We start from the raw sequence: 22,481 nt of genomic DNA on the forward strand, positions 1-22,481 counted from the left end.
AGTGCCTATTTATTGGGAAAATCGTATTAAAACCAAAATTATACAATGTCCCATGCACTATGCCATATAAACATTCACATTGCTATCCAGATAGTCCGCTTGCTAACAATTCTGTAATTTTGGTCAAATGCAGGCTATCTTCGCTGTGTATAAAAAACATACAATACTTCAAATTATTATTCATATATGTACATGCACTACATTAATGACGAGACAATCAAGCTGTTGTGGGGAAAAGCCAAATAAATCATACCTGACATAGTAATTTTTAAAGTTTATGGCACGCTCAACTCGGGAATTTGGGTATCAAAATTATTTCCTAACTTCGCAGTAGTAAACACGACACCAGACACCGCTCATGTGCATTTTTCATCTAGGAAACTCGTATTTACGATAATTCGATAGCACGTGAAGGCAGCATCTGCACATGCTCAGTAGGATTCTCTCTCTGCCTGTGGAAAAGGAGCACGATCATTTCACCTCAGCAGAAGTTTTTGAGATATGAAAGATACTTTTTGGATGCACAGTATTTTTCTTCTGCCGTCAAAAGTTTAAATGACTGATCAATTAAACTTGCGTGCATTTTTTTATATTTATGATCAAATCTGAAGAGGCCTGAGCAACATTCATCTAAGGTGTGACTAGCTAGCATGCAAGATTTTGGCTGTGTTCGAAACCTGGAAAATGCTGCCTTCAAAGGACACATTTCACGGTAGGAAGGCACGTCCGAATCTAATGTTAGCTTCACTTCCTGTCTCCTGAAAGACCTTCGTTTGATCGAGTTTTGAAGGTAGCCTAGATGCATTCTTCGCTGCCTTTGATATCCCACTATCCTGTGCGTTCCATTCTGTGACAGTTGAACTAGAAAAAAAAGATGCCGTCCGGAAGTTAATAATAATAATAATAATACATTTAATTTGTAAGCGCTTTTCTAAGTACTCAAAGACACTTTACAGAAAATTGTAAAACAGATGTAACAACATAGAAAATTGTAAAGCAAGATTAAATTAAACATTAAAAGCAATTTTAAAAAGATTCGTTTTTTTCAAGATTTTGAATTTTGGCAGATCGGTGCAGTCACGGATTTTTTGGGGTAGAGAGTTCCAGAGGGTGGGGGCGGCGACAGAGAAGGCTCTATCCCCCCAGGTTCGGTGCTTGGTCCTGGGAGGTAAAGTCAAGAAGTTTGCATTGGAAGAGCGGAGGCAACGAGACGGGTTGTGGCGGTGGTTTGTGTGTAAATGTACGTTTTTGACCAACAATTTTCACTTCTGGTGTCATTTTTAGTGGGAAATTACTACTGTACTACTGCTCTCACCAAAGCGCTCTCTATTTTGCAGTAGATCATTAAACTGTTACACTGCCTTAGAAGTCTGTCCAAAATCAGTTTCGTGAGGTGCCTTCATGCACAAATGCTGCCTTACAAGTCATTGTCTGATAAGGCAGTGAGGCAACAAGTCACTGCCTAGGTTTTCAGACGCAGGCTTTATCACGGCTGCAACATCGGGGGCAATTGTAGACAAGTGAAATTTTAGCAAAATTGCAAATGTGCATGAACCTCAAGCAGTTGCAAAATCTGCATAGAAAAATCTTTTGCCCCCTTCTCGTGAAATTCCAGATTATGTGAAATAACTGAATTTTACTAAACTGCGGTAAATGTTCCCACACCTTTAGTGACAGATATATACATTTTATGGTCCCCATAAAGTCTAAAAGGTTTGAAATGACATGAGGCCGAGTAAATTACAACATTTTCACTTGCGGATGAACAATTCCTCATAATAATAATAACAATAAATACTTAATACATACTGGTAATAGTTCAAAACTTAATGAAATAAATTAAAAACAATGTTAAAATGACATTAGCAAAAATAGGGTCCATTCAGTTGCCAGTTTTTCTTGTTGTTTCATCTGAAAGCCCTCGACAGACATGAGTAGAGAGAGCGCTGGTGAGGTTCTCGATCTGAGAACGGAGGAACCTGCGATCGTCCTGTAGGTCCTGCACCTGTCTCTCCAGAGCTTCAATCCTCTCCTGTTTGCTCTCCAGCAGACAGTGAAGTTTGGTGATGGTCAGCAGAACACTACTGGGTAAATCTTCCATGATCGGCGGTATCACTGCTGAGAAAGAGAGAAAAACAAGACAAGCTGTCTATGTATTTGTTCCTACAGAAGAAAAAAAGGCATTTAGTTACACACTTTGACAAAAAGGACACAATGACCAGGGGGGAATAAAAAAAAACATTAGCAACACAGCCTTCCAATACTAACAACTCAATTGACTGGTTGGGATTCGAAAAAACACGCATCTGGTTAATGACAAATCCGTACCAAGCACATCACTCAGGGCTGGCCTGTGGAATAGGCGATATAACCGGTTGTGTAGGACGCAAAATGACAGGGCGGCGCCACACGAGAGGCGTGTCCGGTTCAACAGGGGTGCTCAAATTAGCACACTCAGTTGATACTGTATTAATACCATATTGGCGAAACTGATTTGACAATCAATGTATTTGTGCTTGGTCTCTGGATGACAGCACAGTTACCATGTGTATTAGTTTTGCCATTAGCATTCGTCACTCAAAATATTCTTTGGAAAAAATTTGTGAAATCACAAGTTAACAACTCTTCATGGCAGACTCTTTTTTTTTACTGGCAACTCCTACGAGTCTGCACTTTCATGACGTAACGCCACTTTGACTGTCAGGAAGAAGTCCGCTGTGGAACCCACACCAGTGCGAGCTTGGCAGAAGTGCGCATCGAGGCCACATATCGACCGCAAAGGGGGCGCTCGCGAGACCTAAAATGACAATTGGACGCCCTACGGTCTGTATGTGAAGTGTGCCATTTGGGACAGGGCCAAAGTGAACATTTAAGTTGATTTCTAAATGGGGATGACAGCTAAGAGGCTAGAATATTGCACTTTTTTGTCGATTTGTAGTTTGTTTAAAGAGATAGTTCACCCAAAAATGAAAATTAGCCCATAATTTACTCACCCTCAAGTCATCCTTGGTGTATATGACATTCTTCTTTCAGACGAAAGTTTTAAATATGAATATTTTTCTTACACAAACGTCGATTCGCTTCAGAAGGCCTTTATTAACACCCTGGAGCCGTGTGGAGCAGTTATATGATGGATATATGCACCTTTATGGACTTCAAAAACAGAGCAACTATGAATCCAATTCTAATGCTTGGATTAGCCTGGACTTTTGTAATATAACTCCGATTTTATTCGTCTGATAGAAGAATGTCATATACACCTAGGATGACTTGGGGGTGAGTAAATTATGGGCTAATTTTCATTTTTGGGTGAACTATCCCTTTAATTCTTGTGTGATTCTTTTGTCCCCAGATTTGTTAGTTTTGTTAGTTATCACCAATTATATACTTAATATTTATGTTAACTTTTATCACTATTCATGGTATATCATAGTAAATTGCAGTTCATATGAAAGATAAGCATTTGCAGTCATTTTTGGCACTATCTAAAATCTCACCTAGGGCAACAACAGACCCTGGGCCGGCCCTGACGTCACTGCAGACAATACTTAAATGTTCTGTGTCCCATCATTGCATATTGGAGATTAACATTGATTCTCAGTAAATTACAAATCACGTACCGGAGACGGCACTGCTCGGAGTGTTGTCATCCTCCGTATAACTAGCAGGTGGCAGTGAGTTTACATTATCCCACTGGATTATTTCAGTCTCTGGTTCCTGTTTCATCCAGCTGTAGCTGCTCACGGGACTCTCCTGTCGCGCAGAGCTGGAGTCAAGCTCACTGCTGGGGGAGTATGGAGCGAAATCCTGCAGCCATTGAGAGTTCATCTCATCCTGAGAGCTGCAGGAGGACAATATCATACATCAATCAAACATTCATGGAATAATTTCTCTTTTATATATTACTTTAAAAGGTACACTGTGCCTTTCCACATATCGGTAGCTGAACCTTTGGCCCTCTAGCAGTTAATAAACATTTTGCAGAAGTTTATTTTGGTTGTGCTTAGGTTCTGTTTGACTGCAGATGAATATGGTTATCCTACTCCTGATAAAACATTCACTATAGGCTTAAGAGATATAGCCAGTTTACATGGAAAGGATCTCAATTTGACAAGCCATATTCCCCGGAGGTTCGAGCTTTAGCTGCTCCTGGTGCTCCACGTCAGCCTTTCTCGCTTGTTGTGACAACTATATAAGTTAATTATTTACATGAGGTTAACAATGCTGCTTGGTTATTTTAACATATACAGGTGCTGGTCATATAATTAGAATATCAGCAAAAAATTAATTCCATTCAAAAAGTGAAACTTGTATATTATATTCATTCATTACACACAGACTGATATATTTCAAATGTTTATTTCTATTAATTTTGATGATTATAGCTGACAACTAAGGAAAATCCCAAATTCAGCATATCAGAAAATTAGAATATTACTTAATACCAATACAAAGAAAGGATTTTTAGAAATCTTGGCCAACTGAAAAGTATGAACATGAAAAGTATGAGCATGTACAGCACTCAATACTTAGTTGAGGCTCCTTTTGCCTGAACCCCAAACCATCACTGACTGTGGAAACTTTACACTGGACCTCAAGCAACGTAGAGTGTGTGCCTCTCCTCTCTTCCTCTAGACTCTGGGACCCTGATTTCCAAAGGAAACGCAAAATTTACTTTCATCAGAGAACATAACTTTGGACCACTCAGCAGCAGTCCAGTCCTTTTTATGTTTAGCCCAGGCAAGACACTTCTGACGCTGTCTGTTGTTCAAGAGTGGCTCAACACAAGGAATGCGACAGCTGAAACCCATGTCTTGCATACGTCTGTGCGTAGTGGATCTTGAAGCACTGACTCCAGCTGCAGTCCACTCTTTGTAAATCTCCCCCACATTTTTTAATGGGTTTTGTTTCACAGTCCTCTCCAGGGTGCGGTTATCCCCATTGCTTGTACACTTTTTTCTACCACATCTTTTCCTTCCCTTCGCCTCTCTATTAATGTGCTTGGACACAGAGCTCTGTGAACAGCCAGCCTCTTTTGCAATGACCTTTTGTGTCTTGCCCTCCTTGTGCAAGGTGTCAATGGTCGTCTGTTGGACAACTGTCAAGTCAGCAGTCTTCCCCATGATTGTGTAGCCTACAGTACTAGACTGAGAGACCATTTAAAGGCTTTTGCAGGTGTTTTAAGTTAATTAGCTGATTAGAGTGTGGCACTAGGTGTCTTCAATATTGAACCTTTTCACAATATTCAAATTGAGATACTGAATTTGGGATTTTCCTTAGTTGTCAGTTATAATCATCAAAATTAAAAGAAATAAACATTTAAAATATATCAGTCTGTGTGCAATGAATGAATATAATGAATATAATGAATAATGAATGGAATTAGTTAAATAAATCAACTTTTTGATGATATTCTAATTATATGACCAGCACCTGTATAATTGCTGCCGTAATAACGGCCCATTTCAAATGTTTACGTGCTTTTCTTTTGAGTGGTGATGAAATATTGTTCTAGTAAACACTTTCCAGCATTTCAATAATAAAAGTGTGGTAATTGGAATGAATTTTAAAGATCTACAAAGTACAAAACCGTACGGTGCTCCGCAGTGGTCAAAAAGGATATAAATTTTGTATTTTGAAGTGATATATTCTTGAAAACTCAGATGTGGATTCGGACAGCAATTAAATTACCACACGACCTTGGTGTTCGTCAAAAAACAGTAGGTAATTCGGCCAGGGATTTTTACGCGGGTGGTGGGAGGAAAAAACACTGACATTATGGATTCGGGCGGCAATAAAATCTCCAACTAGCCCCTGTAAATGATGAAAATACCTTATGACCTCAAGAGAAACAATTACCCTCCGAATAGGGCTATAGTGTACTTTAAAATCAACACTGATACTAATACTTTTGTGCATGATTCATATATTTGCATGTTATTAAAAAAGAAAAAAAGAGAGAAATGAATTGAAAGTACAATGGGTTGTGAATACAGTTTAAGCGTGTACCGCTTCCATTCATGTTTACAAATGACTTTTCAAGGATTTTCAAGATGATGAAAAAAAATCTTTAAACACTTATTTTGTCAAGTGGTTACATGTTATTTTCTTACAATAATAATACATATCCATGACACAGTGGATAATGAAATTATTCATGACAACTGTGGTTGTGTTCATGCAGCATGTATCATGCCCTGATCCATTTTTAGTAATTACAACATGATTACAAAAAGTGCATTAAAAATAACAATCATCAATATTACTATTAGTATTGTATTAAAACTAGGAAGACATATGAAAATGCTACAAAATAATGGTTACTGCCATCTTCAGTTTTGCAACAATTGAAGGAACATACCAGGATTGCAGAGGTAAATTACGAATCTTGTTTCTGTGACATCTCTGGTACTGTCTCCATTTGTTCCTCAATTCCACCTGTCTCTCCTTAGAGAGTTCAGCTACTGCAGGATGTTTTGTCTTTCCCTCTCTCTTTCTTCGTTGATAGCTAAGAACAAAAATAAAGTGTTTTAGTATTACATACTAAAATGTAATTTCATATTTGCATCATGCATTACTATCGTTTATGGTAATAAATAATAGTACTTAGGATAAGATCAATGTTATTTCAATAAGTTACTTGGATAACACTTTATTTTACATTGTTACGTTACTACGTACTTACCATAGTAATAACAGTAAATTATGCATAATTACATGCAACTAACCCTCAATCAAACCCAATCCAATAGTAAGTACATGTAGTTAATCAATATTACTCAGTATTACATATATAATTACACTGTAACAAGGACACCTTAAAATAAAGTGAAACCCTTTATTTTACGGTGTCGATGTTACATGTAGTCACTATAGTAATAACTATAAATGATGGATAATTAAATGTAACTAACCCTAAACCAAACCCCAAATCTTAACCATAACCCCATAGTAAGTAGCCTACATGTAGTTCATTAATATTACTCAGTACTTAAATGTATAATTACACTGTAACAAGGACACCTTAAAATAAAATGTAACCATGAATGGTTTGCTATTATAATTTAAGATTCGCTGTGGAATAAAATTCAAACACCTCTCTCTTCTTTTTGCCAGGTATCTGGCCCTGGCAACTGGATCAGCATTCACCTTTGCTCTGTGTCGAGCTGATTTCTCATTGTTTGATAGTGGCATCTACAAATAGAAAAAAAATAACAACCACTTTGTTACCATACAATAAATATGTATATGTAAGAATGCAAATTTAAAGGCAAGAATAAACGAGATATACCTTTAGGTTACATTTTCAGCATCATTAAATCACCACAGTTTGTGTGCTAGATCTTTCCATGAGAGTCAAATGGGGTGACAGGTTAAACCATCTGACATTTTAGTTTCCAGTTTTCTGAATAAAAAAGCATTTTGAATTATGAACCAAAGTTTTTCAAAAGACAATTCCATTCATATGTGAACCTTAACTAACTTGACATGTCATAGACAGATCAAATTATCAGCTATTTCGAAAGACATACTAACCTTGACACAGCCATGTGCATTTGCAGGGTCGCTGTCACACCATTTCCTGTTTCACTGTCACATGACAGCAGATCGCCTTCCTACATGTCGTCGGTTACACCAGCGGTGGGGGAGGGGCTCTGGTTACACCACACAGGACAGCTTCACTGCTTGTATTCTTAGAAATAATTATATATATATTACAATAAACTGCTTCATACGTTGTTTTTCAAGTATTTCAAGCTTGTGGTAAGACATGTCTCTCAGTGATACAACGGTTACACCACCTAGACATGTTTTGTCCGACAACAAAATACCAAGATGCTTTTCAGTTCAGAGAATCATGTAGCAAGGGATGATGACTTATTCGTGAACGATTCTTTTTGCTGGATCCTTTCAACAGACTTAGTTGCACCCAAAACCAGACTGAACACTTCGTTCACGAATTGGACTGAATCAGTCCGCGCGGATCTCGAGTCAACCGCTCAACTGACTCGTTGGACTCTGACTGAATCATTCCGCGCGGATCTCGAGCCAACCGCGCAACTGACTCATCATTTGAACTGAGCTGATAACAGCGTAGTGAATTGAGGATTTGACCTGGTCAAACTTAGTGCCTGATTAGGTGAAAAGCAAGTTTTATTTAATAACTGAATTGCAGAATACTGATGAAACTTGCATGTCTATTGTATTTTATTATAACATGAAACAAACCAGCCACAGATTGTAAATTAATTTCATATGGTTTAATCCAAAATGTATGTAGGACCAAAATTATTGTTTCGTGGCTGAAACAAATTGAATTATTACTAATCCATATATTCAAAGACCATAATAAACAGGAATGCTTTGGAGCATGCAATGTGTAATGCAGTATTTCAGGGACAGCGTAATGACGTAATTCTTTGAAACGAACTGTTCATAAGAACCGATTCACGGGAATGAGTCGGACATCCCTTTCAGCATCGTCAAACGGAACTGTTAAAGAGCAAAGATTTTAAGTGGTGCTGAAAATCGCTGTCATTATGAACAGGATAAGCAATATTTAAAAAAAAAAAAAAATTGTATCTGATATACTTCATACTTCCTACTATACTTCCTCATAGCCAGACATTAATAATAAAATGAGAGTGCATTGTAGTGTCTTGTAATAGATGGGGAAAATAAGAAAAGATGGAACATTCCAAGAAATAGTTCTTAAATAACACACACACACACACACACACACACACCCTGTGTGTGTGTGTGTGTGTAACACTGATTCTCTCATCACAGCACCTCTTAGTGGGTGGGATATATTAGGCAGCAAGTGAACATTCCGTCCTCAAAGTTGATGTGTTTGATGCGATAAGCAGGAAATATGGGCAAGTTTAAGGATTTGAGCAAATTTGACAAGGGCCAAATTCAAATAGTGATGGCTAGACGACTGGGTCAGAGCATCTCCAAAACTGCAGCTCTTGTGGGGTGTTACCGGTCTGCAGTGGTCAGTGTCTATCAAAAGTAGTCCAAGGCAGGAACAGTGGTGAACCAGCGACAGGGTCATGGGCGATCGAACAGATGAGCTGTTGTAGCTCAGATTGCTCTAGAAGTTAATGCTGGTTCTGATAGAAAGGTGTCAGAATACAGTGTGCATCACAGTTTGTTGTGTATGGGGCTGCATAGCCGCAGACCAGTCAGGGTGCCCATGCTTGTTAAACAACTTTGCAGACATTTCAAAACCATAGAATGAAAACAAACATTTTAATCAAAACAAAATCAAAAGCAGTATTCTTCACCTGTGGCTCTTGAGGGCCCGTCCTTGAGTTTAGCTCCAAACCGGATCCGACTCACAAACCTGCTATTTTCTAGTAATCATGAAGACCTTGATCAGGTGTGTTTGATCAGGTGTGTAGCTAAACTCTACAGGAGAGTGAACCTCGAGGGCCAAATGTAAATTACCCTGACATAAGCCGCATTTCCACAGAAAATAACCCGGAACAATTTGTACCAGGAACTTTTTTCCCCCCAGACCTGCTACTGTCTGCATTTCCACTGCGGTCTAAAGTACCGTAAAGAATTAGTCCGTTGATGTAGGACTGCGGGCCGCTGCTCCTCCCAGTCAGCGACGGACAGTAATCACTTTTGCGTGACACTGTCTACAACAATAACAAGTGGAGGAGATGCAAGCAGCGCTGCTTTTGCATGAGCCATGTGTCAAGCACTGATACTAAAGCGTATTCTGAAAGCTCGTTAAGCTAGATTTAAAATAAGATAACGCATGTTATTATCAGCTATTACGGACATTGACCGTGAGACGGCTGAGACGAACGTGCACCATCGGACAGAAAGAGCAAGACTGATATTTACTGAACGCAGAACGAACTTCGCAAGACTTTTAAAAATGCCGGTTGAAATAAAAGCTGCGTTAGCTTAACCAATCAGCATGTTCAGCGCCCAAGTCCAACCCCCGAAAGTTCCTGAACTTTGAGAAAGTACTACCTCGTGAGCAGGGCCGTTTGGAGGGGGAAATATTTACCCAGAACTTCATTAATACCCTGGTTCCTGCGGTCGAAACACACAGAGTACCAGCCCAAAGTTCCTGGGGAAAGTTCCTGCGGTGGAAACGCGGCTATAAAGGAACATGTGATGGAATTGTGTGCAACTACAACCTCGGTAGAGTTTCTGTGAAAAAAAAAACTCAATCTACAAATCAACTCATACATACATACATACACACCCAATCTGTGCTTCGAGTGGACTGGATGATCCATTTCACACAGCTACTGTATGCAGCAATATGTGCAACTTAAGATAAACAGCACAGTTCTAAGAGATCGGTGCATTTATTACACAAACCACTTAAAACTTCTAAGAGACGTACGCACAGTAAATCGTACGATAAAACTATTGATTAAAGAGATACATCATCATATGCATAACACATGTTTTAATGTCACCCGCTACTTTTCTTTCCTTCCAGGGCCCGCAGCTTTTCACTTCACAAGTCTCAGAGCGCCCTCTAGTGTCCAAACAAGGAGAATGCTTGTTTGTTTAAGCCTTCATTCGCTCCATCTCCATCCACGAGAGCTTCATCATCATAAAGCAGCTGTTCAGTTGTGGTTTGTAGACCAACCCAGAAGACTAGTTCACTATAGTCTTAGGGTTATCCTAATGGTTTTCAGAGTAGCAGTTTTCAAATGAAATCTGAAATCATTGTATGTAAGAATGCAAGTTTCCCATGACAAATCATTGCAGTCCTTATTAGCAACTTGCTTTTTTAAAGCAATGAAGACTCATATGTATGCAAAACCCACTATATCAAGGCTCAGAAATCTTGAGTCTTTTACAGGTTGTAGAATTACAAACTGAACAGCTCTGCAGAGATGAAACGCTGCTGGGCGTAGCTGAGGGCGTTTCCTGACAAGGCCTGACCCACCAGAGGAACAGACTTGTTAGCAACCAGGCGCAGTTCTGCGATGAGGGCCGTGTTGGGGACACTGTCAGGGCAGGGCAATCAGGAGCGCTGTCCCAGGCCAAATAAGGTCCTTTTACAGTATAGCCTACTGTACTCCTGGACACTTGGAGGCTCGCTCATAAAAATTGTCCCGGGCCCTGTGAACCTTAGTAACAGACTTGGACGGAAAGCCCAGCTCATACTCTTCTTCCTGATGAAGGCAGATCAAGACCTAGTCACAATGGGAAACACACCCTGTTGAGAAGAGATTGAAATACAGCTCAAATCAAATTTGACCTGTTGTTAACACTTCATTTAAGTGTCCTTGTTACATGTAGTTACTATGGTAATAACTGAATTAAAGGAACACGCCACTATTTTTGAAAATAGGCTCATTTTCCAACTCCCCTAGAGTTAAACAGTTGAGTTTTACCGTTTTCGAATGCATTCACAGACCTGTCAACCTTGAAGAAACTTTATGATAATTTAACACAACTACACAAAACTACACAACTGTAGAGTAAAACATTAATACAAAACTGATATTCCATGCGTTTAAAAAAACCTGACAAGATTAAGGCAAAGTCACACTGTCTGGTGCCTCTCTAGACAACCCAGCACAATTGCTAGCATAAAGTTTAAGGTAAAAATAACTGCCATTCATTTACTAGTATCTTAATATTATGCAATTTGATAAACTGTTCATTCATTATATCACTTTACCTCTGTCTTTATCCCCATTTTTCATCTTCCCTGCATCAGAGGGCTTTGGTCTTTTTGATACTATAGGGTAGGCTATGGCAGACTATAATGCTAATTTATAATGGGTCATGTGAATTCGACCATCTGTCACAATCAGGTAACTTTGTCTACACCTGGTGCGAGTTAAGCACCCTCAAACGAAAGCAATGCTTTCTACATTGAATGTGGCAAGACGCGACACGACACAACAGTTGCGTTAATTAATTTATACCAGCAGGCCTAACAAAATCATACAAGAAACTAATTATTGAGCTTTGATATTACAGAAACGCCAACTCTATTCATTCACTAAAATTTGCTGAAAGTCAACAGCACAACTGTGCAACGTGCATGTTCACATTTTAATTATCCATAACAACCCCAAAACTTGCCCGCTTGCCTTGCACATCTGCTAATAAACGATGGGCAACTTTTTTCGACTATTTTTCTCACCTTATTATTTTTTTTTGTTGTTGCTGTGGATGTTATTGAGCTTAGAAGTTTAGCTCTTGCGTTCTTCTGAACATCTCGCGTCGCGCTGCCATTGCCCGATGCCATTTTTATATCACTCCATAATCTGTCTATGTTTTAAATGCCTATTCCCCGAGTGGTAGACTACAATGACTGGCTGTTTTAAAATATCTACGAGAAGTAGGCTAGGCCTCCATACTGACAGCTGGGCTCATAGCTTGCAGGTTTGCTTAGTGCACTGTAACAATATCTAAGAATGTATATATTTTTTTCCATTTGATTAGTTCAACCGCCACTCGCCCACATTTTTTTTAAATATAATTTTTCGTCAAGTCAACCGCGGCTGTAACCGCCAACAGCGTACCTCTGTGAGGCGGTTCAGCCATGGCATGCAAGCCTGCAGTTATCCGGCCTGCCCAGCTTGCTTGAGGCACTGAAATGACACGAACGCGCGCGGCGCGGGCTTGAAGCATTGTCTAGGAGGGGCGGGCATGTAAGCGGAGGGTCAAAATGAAGCTCTCTGACTGGCCGAAAGCTTTTCACTCCACTTTCACGCTGTGGCTCAGCAGCAGAATCAACGTCATAGACTGCACTGAAACCGCCGAAATGCGAGATGCAACAAAATGCGTACATAGAGAGCAGCGAAGCGTACAAGCGTACCAAAGGGTCAAAATGCGTGCCGAGTACGAAAAATGCGTACATGTTGGCAGGTCTGCATTCAGCCGATCTCCGGGTCTGGCGTAGCACTTTTAGCACAGCTTAGCATAGATCATTGAATCTGATTAGACCGTTAGCATCTCGCTCAAAAACATTTTCCCTATTTAAAACTTGACTCTTCTGTAGTTACACTTTGTACTAAGACCAACGGAAAATGAAAAGTTGCGGAAAATGAAAACTATACTCTCATTCCTGCGTAATAATCAAGGAACTTTGCTGCCGTACCATGAGTGCAGCGGCGCAATGATAATTGGCAGCGCCTGAAAATAGGCTAACTTCCGTCAACATAACCAGCATGACAACCTAATCTTCAGTGAATTCCAGTTCAATAGATACAGTTCAGGATCTGCACCATAGTAAACATCTACTGAATCGTCTCTCACATATGTCTCCATGGTTAAAACAAAGCACGCTCTGTGCAAGCAGGCTGTCACGTTGGTTATGTTGACGGAAGTTAGCTTATTTTAGCAAAGTTCCTTGATTATTACGCAGGAATGAGAGTATAGTTCCTAGCCATATCAGCCTAAAAAATTGCAACTTTTCATTTTCCGTCGGACTAAGGAATAAGAAAAATATCGAAACTCTTTTGTCATTTTTTTTGAGCGAGATGCTAACGGTCTAATCAGATTCAATGATCTATGCTAAGCTATGCTAAAAGTGGTACCGGACACGGAGATCGGCTGAATGGATTAGAACAGTGGTTCCCAACCACGTTCCTGGAGGACCCCCAACAGTGCACATTTTGGATGTGTCCTTTGTCTGACACACCCACATCAGGTCTTGGAGTAGCTACTAATGAGCTGATGACCTGAATCAGGTGTGTTTGATTGAGGAGACATGCAAAATGTGCACTGTTGGGGGTCCTCCAGGAACGTGGTTGGGAACCACTGGATTAGAAAATGTAAAACTAAACTGTTTAACCTCTTATCTATGCACCGGATCGTGGGCAGAGGGGTTGACGTGAGTGGGCGTGTCTGTACTTTTATTTAATACAAAATATTCAATCAACTATCACAAACTATGCATCATTTGAAAGCTAAAACACTCAAGATTCATGTTCTGAACTAGTTTTTGCAATAAATACACCAGAGAGGAAAGGGATAAATGAAATGCTAAAGAACCGGTCATGTAAACATTAGCATAATACACGCAGTACTCATCTTTCAGGTCCTGTCGTTCAGATCAATAAACACCCGCATACATGTCCGTGTAAGAGTCCACTCTTCACAATGCATCCCACTTTTTAATCCAAAACAACAACAAAAAAATGGGGAAAAAACAAAAAATCCTCCATTGTTTTCATGAGAGTTTTGAGTTAGAGTAATCAATCATGTTCATTTTCAATGAAATATCGATTCTAATCATTTCTGGCGATCTCCCCTGCAAGAATAGTCTCTTCCCCATAATATGAATCCTCCCAGATCTCTCTCCTTCAATCAGAGTCTCTCCTGTGATGCATCATATAGAGGAAGCGCGTTACAGGCTTGGTGAGCTGTCAATCATTGCGCCCATGGTTTTCGTTGGATAACCAGTGTTCAGGGCAGAAACTGCAGTGGAGCGCCCAGACTCTGACTGACACTTCTTATCAACTAAATTATTTTTTTTACACTTTGTAATTTCTATAAATAGTTGCTTTAGTTTTCAGTAACTGTTTATCCATTATAATTAGCAGTTTATTGCAGATTTATTTGAAAGAAAAACTACTGTTTACAATAGCAAATGTTCTGAAATAAATGGTCTTTTTGAAAGGACGCCTAGACTTTTCTTGTCATAAAAACTTACAGAAGCTACATTACTGAGAGAATCATCCTCATATTTAAATCATGACATGATCAGACATTCAGTTTTATATTTAAGTTATTTCCAGGCTCTAAACATTAAATTCTCTTTTTTTTTTTTCCTAAGTAAAAAAAAAAAAAAAAAAAAAAAAAACACTTACATGTATATTTACCTTCCCATTACTCTGTTCCCATATTACTTTTTAGTTATTAAGTCAGTTATTATGATTCTTGGGTAGCAACATTTCAAGTGTCTAGTTTAGAATAAGACCAGATTTATGAATGTAGACCATGGGGTTTAAGAGTTGCAGACATTTTCATTTGGGTATGTCGTTTTCAGAAAATTCTCAAAAATAGGGGCGCTGGTTAAGAGGTTCACTCTAGGGGAGTTGTAAAATGAGCCTACTTTCAAATCAGGACCACAAGAATCGATTTGAATCAAATCGTGAGTCACCAAAAGATTCCCACCCCTAAAACTGACACTGGAAGAACATTTGCTAAGCTACTGTAAAGTTGCAACTTGTCATGTACCTCTCTTCCCTTTCTTCTTGTGGCGTCTCTTTTTCCTGACGCTGCAGGACTCTTCAGATGAAGAAGTGCTGCTGGATTCATCAGTCATGCTCTCATCATTGCTGGATGAGCTCTTACGCCGCCTTTTACGTGACCTGTGCTCTGAGAACACTGATGTGCTTGCTGTAGGAACTGAGAATAGTAGTAAACAAGAGCCCATGAAATAGAACATCAACTACAAAATTCATTAATTCATCATTTAAATAAACCTATGCATATTATATTATGAGTCGTGATTAGGGGTGTAACGATTCATCTACTACATCGATGTATCGATTTATATTCCTATGATCTAACTACATCGGTCTGTGCTCGGCAACTTGGCCTTCCGAACGACATATATCGATCGAACATCGTTTTAAAAGGTAATCAATCGATTGTATCGATAATAGGAAATAACGCATTGGATTTAAGCACGTCAGACTTTATAAGGATGTTTTTTCTTAGCACTTTTAATGATAAAGGCGTTAAACGTTACTCGATTCAGTCTGCCTATCTGTGACATCATCGCCTCGCACCAGCAGCAGCGCTAAGAAAACAAAACATAGCATGGCGGATGGCAGAGGAGAAGTCAACGAGCGAGAAATTATCAAGCCACCAGGAGAAAGAGCTAACGTTACCTGTACTTTCAACCCTTGCAAAATGTTACCTGTGCATTCCTGACACCAGTGTACCAGCAGAGCGAGTTTTTGTACTGCTGGCGACATAGTGAACGCACAGAGAAGTGTTCTGCGGTCAGATCATGTTGATCAGTTAATATTTTTTGGGAAAAAATCTGTAGAGTCATTGAAGAGTAGTTGGTTACATTTTATCTTTTGTTAAATATTGTTTGTTTTTTAAACTGAGAGTAGTAGCAGGTTCAGCCAGTTTATTCAACCTGAAGAAATGTTGGTTGCACTTTATTTTTGATATTAATATTGTATTTATATTATTTTAATGTTGAAACACAACAGCAAAAGTAGCAGGTAAACCTACTATTAATTAAACCTGAAGAGACGTTAGTTGCACTTTATTTTTTATATTAATATTGTAATATTTTTATGTTGGAAAACAAAAGCAGAAGTAGCAGGTTAACCTACTGTTGAAATGTTGGTTGCACTTACTGTGCTTTTATTGAAAATGTATTGAATATTGAAAATGAGACCAGAAAAGGTTAACTTCCTGTTAATTCATCCTAAACTGTTGGTTGCACTTTATTCAAATAAAATTTGAATGCATTTGCCATTAATTGTTGTTTACTTGTTTGTTTATATCCATAATTATACCTGATTCCCTTACAAGAAACAACAGGAATCTAGGAAACTTCACCTGCACTGACCAGTATCCAGATATTTATTTCAGTCACACAATTTTTGGCTAAAAAGTTACTGAATCGATTTCAAGTCACTGAATCGTTTCGGATCGTATCGTTCTAAATTAACCAATATCGTCCTTGAATCGTATCGACAACCTCAAATCGTGATACGAATCGAATCGTTGTTAGAACGAATCGTTACACCCCTAGTCGTGATGCTCTCATGAACGTGTGTTGGAGATCAATATATTGTAAATCAAGTGGTAAATTATGTTTTTTGCGCAAACAAACCACTCGCAACGCCATCATACTTTTAATTGAATCTTTATTATCTTTCTGGGGCTTGAAAGTGGTAGTTGTGTTGCTGTCTATGGAGGGACAGAAAACTAAGATTTCATTATCTTTTTAATGAAATCTTGAATTTGTGTTCCAAAAATGAACGAATGTCTGATGTTTTTGGAACGACACGAGTGTGAGTGATTACTGACAGAATTTTCATTTGGTGAACTAACCCATTCACACACAAGTTTAAAATATTCTGGTGTACCCACCCCCAACCGTGAGTTTTTCAAGGTGACCGTTATTTAGAACGCATCACTTTATTTCTGTATGGTGACGCGTCATTGCTTGTCATGTGAGACACCGCAGTCAAAATAGTGCTGTATGACTGATGATCTGCTTTTATTTAATTTTTCTTTTTTTTTTTAAATATTCACACATTTGTCAACTATAGCATGAAACATCTGATATTCCGATTGTCAAAAAGGGAATGTGGATGTGTGGTTTAAACACCTTTTTAACTATCGCATTAGTTGAGCTATATGCGGCAAGTGTTGTCAGGATACCAAAATTATGACTTCGACACCGATACTAAATCAATACCACGATCGATCAATCAAATTATATTTAATTTCCTTTCTATCTATCTATCGGGTGTAACGATACATGTACCGAACGGTTTCCGAGTGCATTCTTTAACAGAAGGGATGCACCGAAATGAAAATTCTTGGCCGAAACCGAAAACCGAAAAAGAGGAAACCAAGGCCGAAAGCCGAAAACCGAAACACCGAAAGAAATTATGCCAATTATTAGTACCATTGCATTTATGGCTATGACTGTGTACTAACTTTACTAAAATCAAGGCATTGCAATTGCATACATTAATATTAAAGTTTCAAAGAATAAATCAATTACAAGTTATGCCAATATTTATTTAGCACATGGCAACAATGCACAGTATAAAATAAAATTCAAACTAAAATGTTTAACTTGACCCCACTCATTTGTACATTAAATAATAATGTACAGGCCTACAGAAAGGTTTTTAAATTAAATGTTCTCTCATAAAAACAAAGTGCATTTAGGTCTAGTGCATTTTAAATTTTTCTCTGTAGGACTACTACAAGAAAGTGCATTCAGAACAAGTGCAACTGCTTAAAGATACAACTATTTTCTCTGTAGGCCTTCAACATAATAGTGTATCAAAACAAAGACTGCCATAGCCCATATGTTAACTGTAGAATAGGGTTGTAGCGGTACACAAAACTGACGGTTCAGTACAGCAGTTTTACAAAATGGCTTTTTATTTATTTTTATTGGTTTACTGAAAAAAAAAAAAGTATCTGTCCTTAAATTAATTAAATTATAACTAAAAGTTTATTGAAGATATTTCTGTAAACTATATAGGGAGCCCTTACTTGCACATTAATATTAAAGGTTAAAAACAGCCCAAACTATTAGCCTAAATTCATTTGCTATGTATTTTTAGGTCTAATAATCAACACTCAAATAACATAGTACACAAACATGTACACTTCACATAAGGCAGTTTTTGCAATAACTTCTAAATCTAATTATAAAATAGTTTTTTATCCAATTCGTTGTTGAAATATAATCATTTAAACACAGTGTCTGTCATTTTATTTAAACATACATGAAATAATCAAGATATCATTAACAGGTTAAGTAGAATATAATGAATATAACGGCTAATATAGGTCATATATTTAGTGAAAGAGTTGATTTCTCTAGTGAACTAACAGATGTGGACACTGAATGACTGCCTGAGGTAAATGTGATGCTACATGACCGTTTAGTTTACAGCAGTTATATAGAGGTCTTTCTGCCGTTGAAACACTGACTGAGCGATTACACCACATATGATACGTGACAGTAAATTGTAATGTATCCTCAACACACCTTAGATGTTCATTCATGTTTATTCTTAAAGGTCCCATGGCATGAAATTTTCATTTTATGAGGTTTTTCAACATTAATATGAGTTCCCCTAGCCTGAATATTGTCCCCAAGTGGATAGAAATGTTGATCGGTGTAAAACCGAGTTGTGGCTGTCTTTCTCTGCCTTTGAGAAAATGACAGGCCAGACTAGCCAATCCTGAAGTCTCCTGGTTTGACGTCCAAGCAGGCACGGTTTCCTCCCTTTCCTCCGCCCAGAGAATCTGGCACGCCCATGCAAACGCTCGTCGAGAGATCATTGCATCATTGCTTGTGAACGAGTGAACGCTGGCAGTTTCTCAGTGTTTGGATGTACAAATGAAAACAGAAGTCTTTTTTCAGTTCCTTCTGATCTGTGATCAGTGATTTCTGATGTGTAGCTAATTATTTATTATTCGTGCACACAATGCGGCTTCTCTCTCTCCAGACAGAACGGTGTTTTCGTGTTTTATATCTTGTGAGTCAGTGTTTTTGTACGTCCTCGTCGCGTCTATCGGTTCTAAAATGTGCATACAGTCATGAGTTTCTGCTCAACATCAGCAGAGATAAACCTCACACACGCCGAAGCTCGGCCTTCAACATCCCCGACCCACAGTACTGCATCTGGCCCACAGCGGAGGCACCAAACGCGGCGTGAGATTAAGCAGAAGGGGGGTAAGCTTGAGCATATCCGGGCTAGCCAGCCTAGCCCCACAATAAACTGGATTACATTCGATTACTGCTGTTGTGTCTTTGTTTGCGCTGTGTACTCAACGCGCGTCACTGACGCTTTTATTTTATTTTAAAAATAATGCTATTATCAACACTTACTTTTAACTCGTTCATCTCGACAGCTGTAATGGTACTTTGCATGTGTTACAAAGTTGGTAGAATAATGATGAAGAGACGGACTCGGTGTGACTGTTTATTCAGAACTCTCAGATACAAACACAATAAACTCGCGCTGACTGACAGCGCTCTCATAACTCAGTAGTTACTATAAATAACTTTGTTAGCAATCGCTGAGCTCAGTCTCTGATACATTAGTGATGTCCGGTTCGCGAACGATCTTTCTTTTGAACCAGTTCTTTTTAGTGAACCGAATCAGTTCACCAAATCGGACTGAATCGTTCTAAACGGTTCGCGTCTCCAGTCAGCGCTGATCCATAATTTACTAAAGTTACTAACTTTCTGACATGAGTGACAGTCCCTCCGACTAGAAATAGACTAATAACCTAAAGTATATGCTGTAACTAAAACAGTTCAGACATGCTGAGAACTGATGTGAAGTGAACTCAGGTCCATCCGTCTCCCTGGCAGACTCGTGCCTGCTCGTAGACCTCGTTAAACCACGCCCCCTCCGCTCATATAAAATGCAAAGATGTCAGCCAATCACAACAGTGGGTGTTTTTACTGAAGTCTCACAGCAGACACGCCTCTTGAAGCAGGGCATTCAGCCACAGGGCAAACAGCAGTATAGAAAAAATGCCTTTTATTTCTAAATTATGACATTTTATGATGTAAAAGTCATACTAACAATATAAGTACAGCTCAGGAAACATTATAAAATAATAGAAAAATGCCATGCCATGGGACCTTTAAGGAAGAGATGATCGATCGCGCTCACAGATGATCGCGTTCACGCACGCGCGCTGCCGCCAGATTGAAGTGTGTTCCGCGCTTAACACATGCCCACTGTTAAAGATTGCGTTCGATTTCACAGTGAAGTCTGGTCCTCTTCTCATCGAGAATATGAGCTCTCGTGTGCAAGGAGCAGACGTGGGTGTTTCTCAGATATACTGAAATACGTCCACACCGCAGACATGTTGCTTCAGACAAGCACGTGCAGGTCGCGGTTTCTGTTTGCGTCATCACAACATTTCGGCCATGTTGTTTCGGTGATAAAAGTCTTTCGGCCGAAAACCGAAAATGCACTTTTGGGGCATTTTCGGCCAAAAAATTTCGGTGGCCGAATATTCGGTGCATCCCTATTTAACAGTTAACAGTCGGCTTGTTTTAAGCGCGGAACACGCTTCAATCCGAGTTCCCACATGAACATATTAAGTATTCAGTCCATTTTATCATGAAATTCAAACGAAAAATGCCGTTTTGATGCTCTTTAAATGTGACATGACTGTATAGGCGGTATAGACGCGTCAGTTCAATTTCAAGAGCCAGCGCGGCGCGCGAGTGAACGTGATCATCTCTTCCTAAAAAATAAACCTAAAATAACATTTATTAAGGTATGTTGAGGATACAGTACAACTTTCTGAAATGTATCATAATATGTCATGTAATCGCTCAATCTGTGTTTCAACTAGGGCTGAACGATATGGACAAAATTTCATATCTCGATTTTCATGCCAGATATCTCGATATCGATACAATACGATCTGACTGTGTTCGGTGAAAACCAGAATCTAAATTAAAATGTGTTTGATTTAAGCCTACATTTCAAAAATTTGTGTCAGAAAATGTATTGTTTTTAAGCCTTTTGCACGTACGATCACACAGATGTAATCAGTCTAGGCTGGTCCCTGGAGCGTATGATCAAGTGCATCACATGATCAACTGCTAAATTCAAATGTTGAATTTAGCCAGAGACATGTGCGCTCAGAGCTGTCATATATCTAACTTTTCAGTGTTTTCAACCACATACTGTTTATTTTAGGTTTCAAACATATAAATTCACATAAGTACTAAAAAAAAATACATTTAGAGTTTGTAAAATACACACTGATGTCTATGGAAGAGGTAATAATAATCCTTTCCATTATAATTCGACACGTTTTATTCATATCAGATACACATTGTGTAAGTAACTTAAAAGTAAGTGGCTGGTGAACTGGGAAGAGAATAGAGTAAACATTGAAGTATTTCGGGAGAAGTGGATGAATTCACGTGTTGTAAACAGAGGTTGTAAATCCAACAGATCCAATTCTCTGAAATGCGTCTGCCGCACAAACTAACACGGCGGCGCCCATCGCGCATACAGGTCAACTAACACGATCGTTATAAAAGGTGTTTAAACAACAATATACTTCCACTTGCATGTATTTGACAATCGGAATATCAGATATTTCATGCCACTTTTTTTTCAGTAAACCACTGTTGAATAAAAATAAATAAAAATCAATTTTGTAAAACTACTGTACCGAACTCGTACCGAACCGTGACTTCAAAACCGAGGTATGTACCGAACCGTCAGTTTTGTGTACCGTTACACCCCTAATATTATATATATACAAACACAATTATATTTAATTTTATCTTGGTTTTTAAAAATAAGCAAAAAATAAAAATTACAAACCACGACAAAAACACTACATTTTTCAACTACATTAGGTCTATATAACAGTAAGTCAAGAAATAAATTAAATAATCAAATATATAAAAAACTGCTTAGTCTTCAACTCTATAAATTAACTATACACTGACTGATTCTTAATAAATATATTAAAGTGAAAGGCGTGCGCTTTATTTTCCCATGCATGCATTTCTGCTGCTTTTTGTCATGTGCTGCGCAGACTGTTCAGCTTCCATTGTTTAGTGAACGGTGAAAGCAGAGCTCTGCACACACGTCCTGACTTCTGCTTTCACACAAATGAAGAAATACAGCTCTTATTAGCATGCTGTCCTCCTTAAAGTACCAGTACTAATAAAATCCCATATCGTACCGTTTATAATAGCAGGGTATCGCAATACTTTTTTCAGTAACGGTAAATTGTGCAACACTATAAGCACCGCC

At 38.6% G+C, this 22,481-nt stretch overlaps 2 protein-coding genes across 10 annotated transcripts in view; both read right to left on the reverse strand.

Annotated features, from left to right (window-relative positions):
* On the reverse strand, nt 1–8,258 carry LOC307119949 (uncharacterized protein). 3 transcript variants are annotated; one of them, XM_079806713.1, is made up of 6 exons: nt 7,537–8,258; nt 7,292–7,405; nt 7,097–7,194; nt 6,362–6,508; nt 3,621–3,841; nt 1–2,118 (listed from the first exon to the last, which is right to left on the reverse strand). In XM_079806713.1, the coding sequence occupies exons 3-6, from the start codon at nt 7,192–7,194 to the stop codon at nt 1,883–1,885; spliced, it is 702 nt and encodes a 233-aa protein (XP_079662839.1). In that variant the 5' UTR covers nt 7,292–7,405; nt 7,537–8,258; the 3' UTR covers nt 1–1,882. The 3 variants fall into 3 exon arrangements, with proteins under 3 accessions (XP_079662839.1, XP_079662841.1, XP_079662840.1); XM_079806714.1 differs by having other exon boundaries at nt 7–2,115; nt 7,537–7,651; XM_079806715.1 differs by lacking the exon at nt 7,537–8,258 and having other exon boundaries at nt 7,150–7,194; nt 7,292–7,401.
* Nucleotides 8,242–22,481, reverse strand: part of LOC307119947 (uncharacterized protein KIAA1958 homolog) — a 22,971-nt gene continuing 8,731 nt past the window's right edge. For 2 of the 7 annotated variants that reach the window (XM_079806704.1, XM_079806705.1), the window contains exons 4-5: nt 15,187–15,357; nt 10,321–11,180 (exon numbers count right to left, since the gene is read on the reverse strand). In XM_079806704.1, the coding sequence (XP_079662830.1) occupies nt 11,146–11,180; nt 15,187–15,357 (206 nt within the window). In that variant the 3' untranslated portion in view covers nt 10,321–11,145. Of the gene's footprint in view, nt 11,204–15,186; nt 15,358–22,481 lie in introns of all 7 variants that reach the window. The other 5 variants (XM_079806708.1, XM_079806709.1, XM_079806710.1 and 2 more) reach the window with 4 other exon arrangements.

The sequence above is a fragment of the Gobio gobio genome (genome assembly GCF_949357685.1).
Source record: "Gobio gobio genome assembly, chromosome: 23".
In the NCBI taxonomy this organism is placed as follows: domain Eukaryota; kingdom Metazoa; phylum Chordata; class Actinopteri; order Cypriniformes; family Gobionidae; genus Gobio; species Gobio gobio.

Excerpts from the sequence above, each read along its gene's own strand:
- LOC307119949 (XM_079806713.1), bottom strand. The coding sequence starts at position 7,194 with ATGCCACTATCAAACAATGAGAAATCAGCTCGACACAGAGCAAAGGTG. Across the intron at positions 6,509-7,096 it reads CTGGCAAAAAGAAGAGAGAG|CTATCAACGAAGAAAGAGAG; the intron begins GTGTTTGAATTT and ends TTTTGTTCTTAG. Across the intron at positions 2,119-3,620 it reads TCCGAGCAGTGCCGTCTCCG|CAGTGATACCGCCGATCATG; the intron begins GTACGTGATTTG and ends TCTCTTTCTCAG.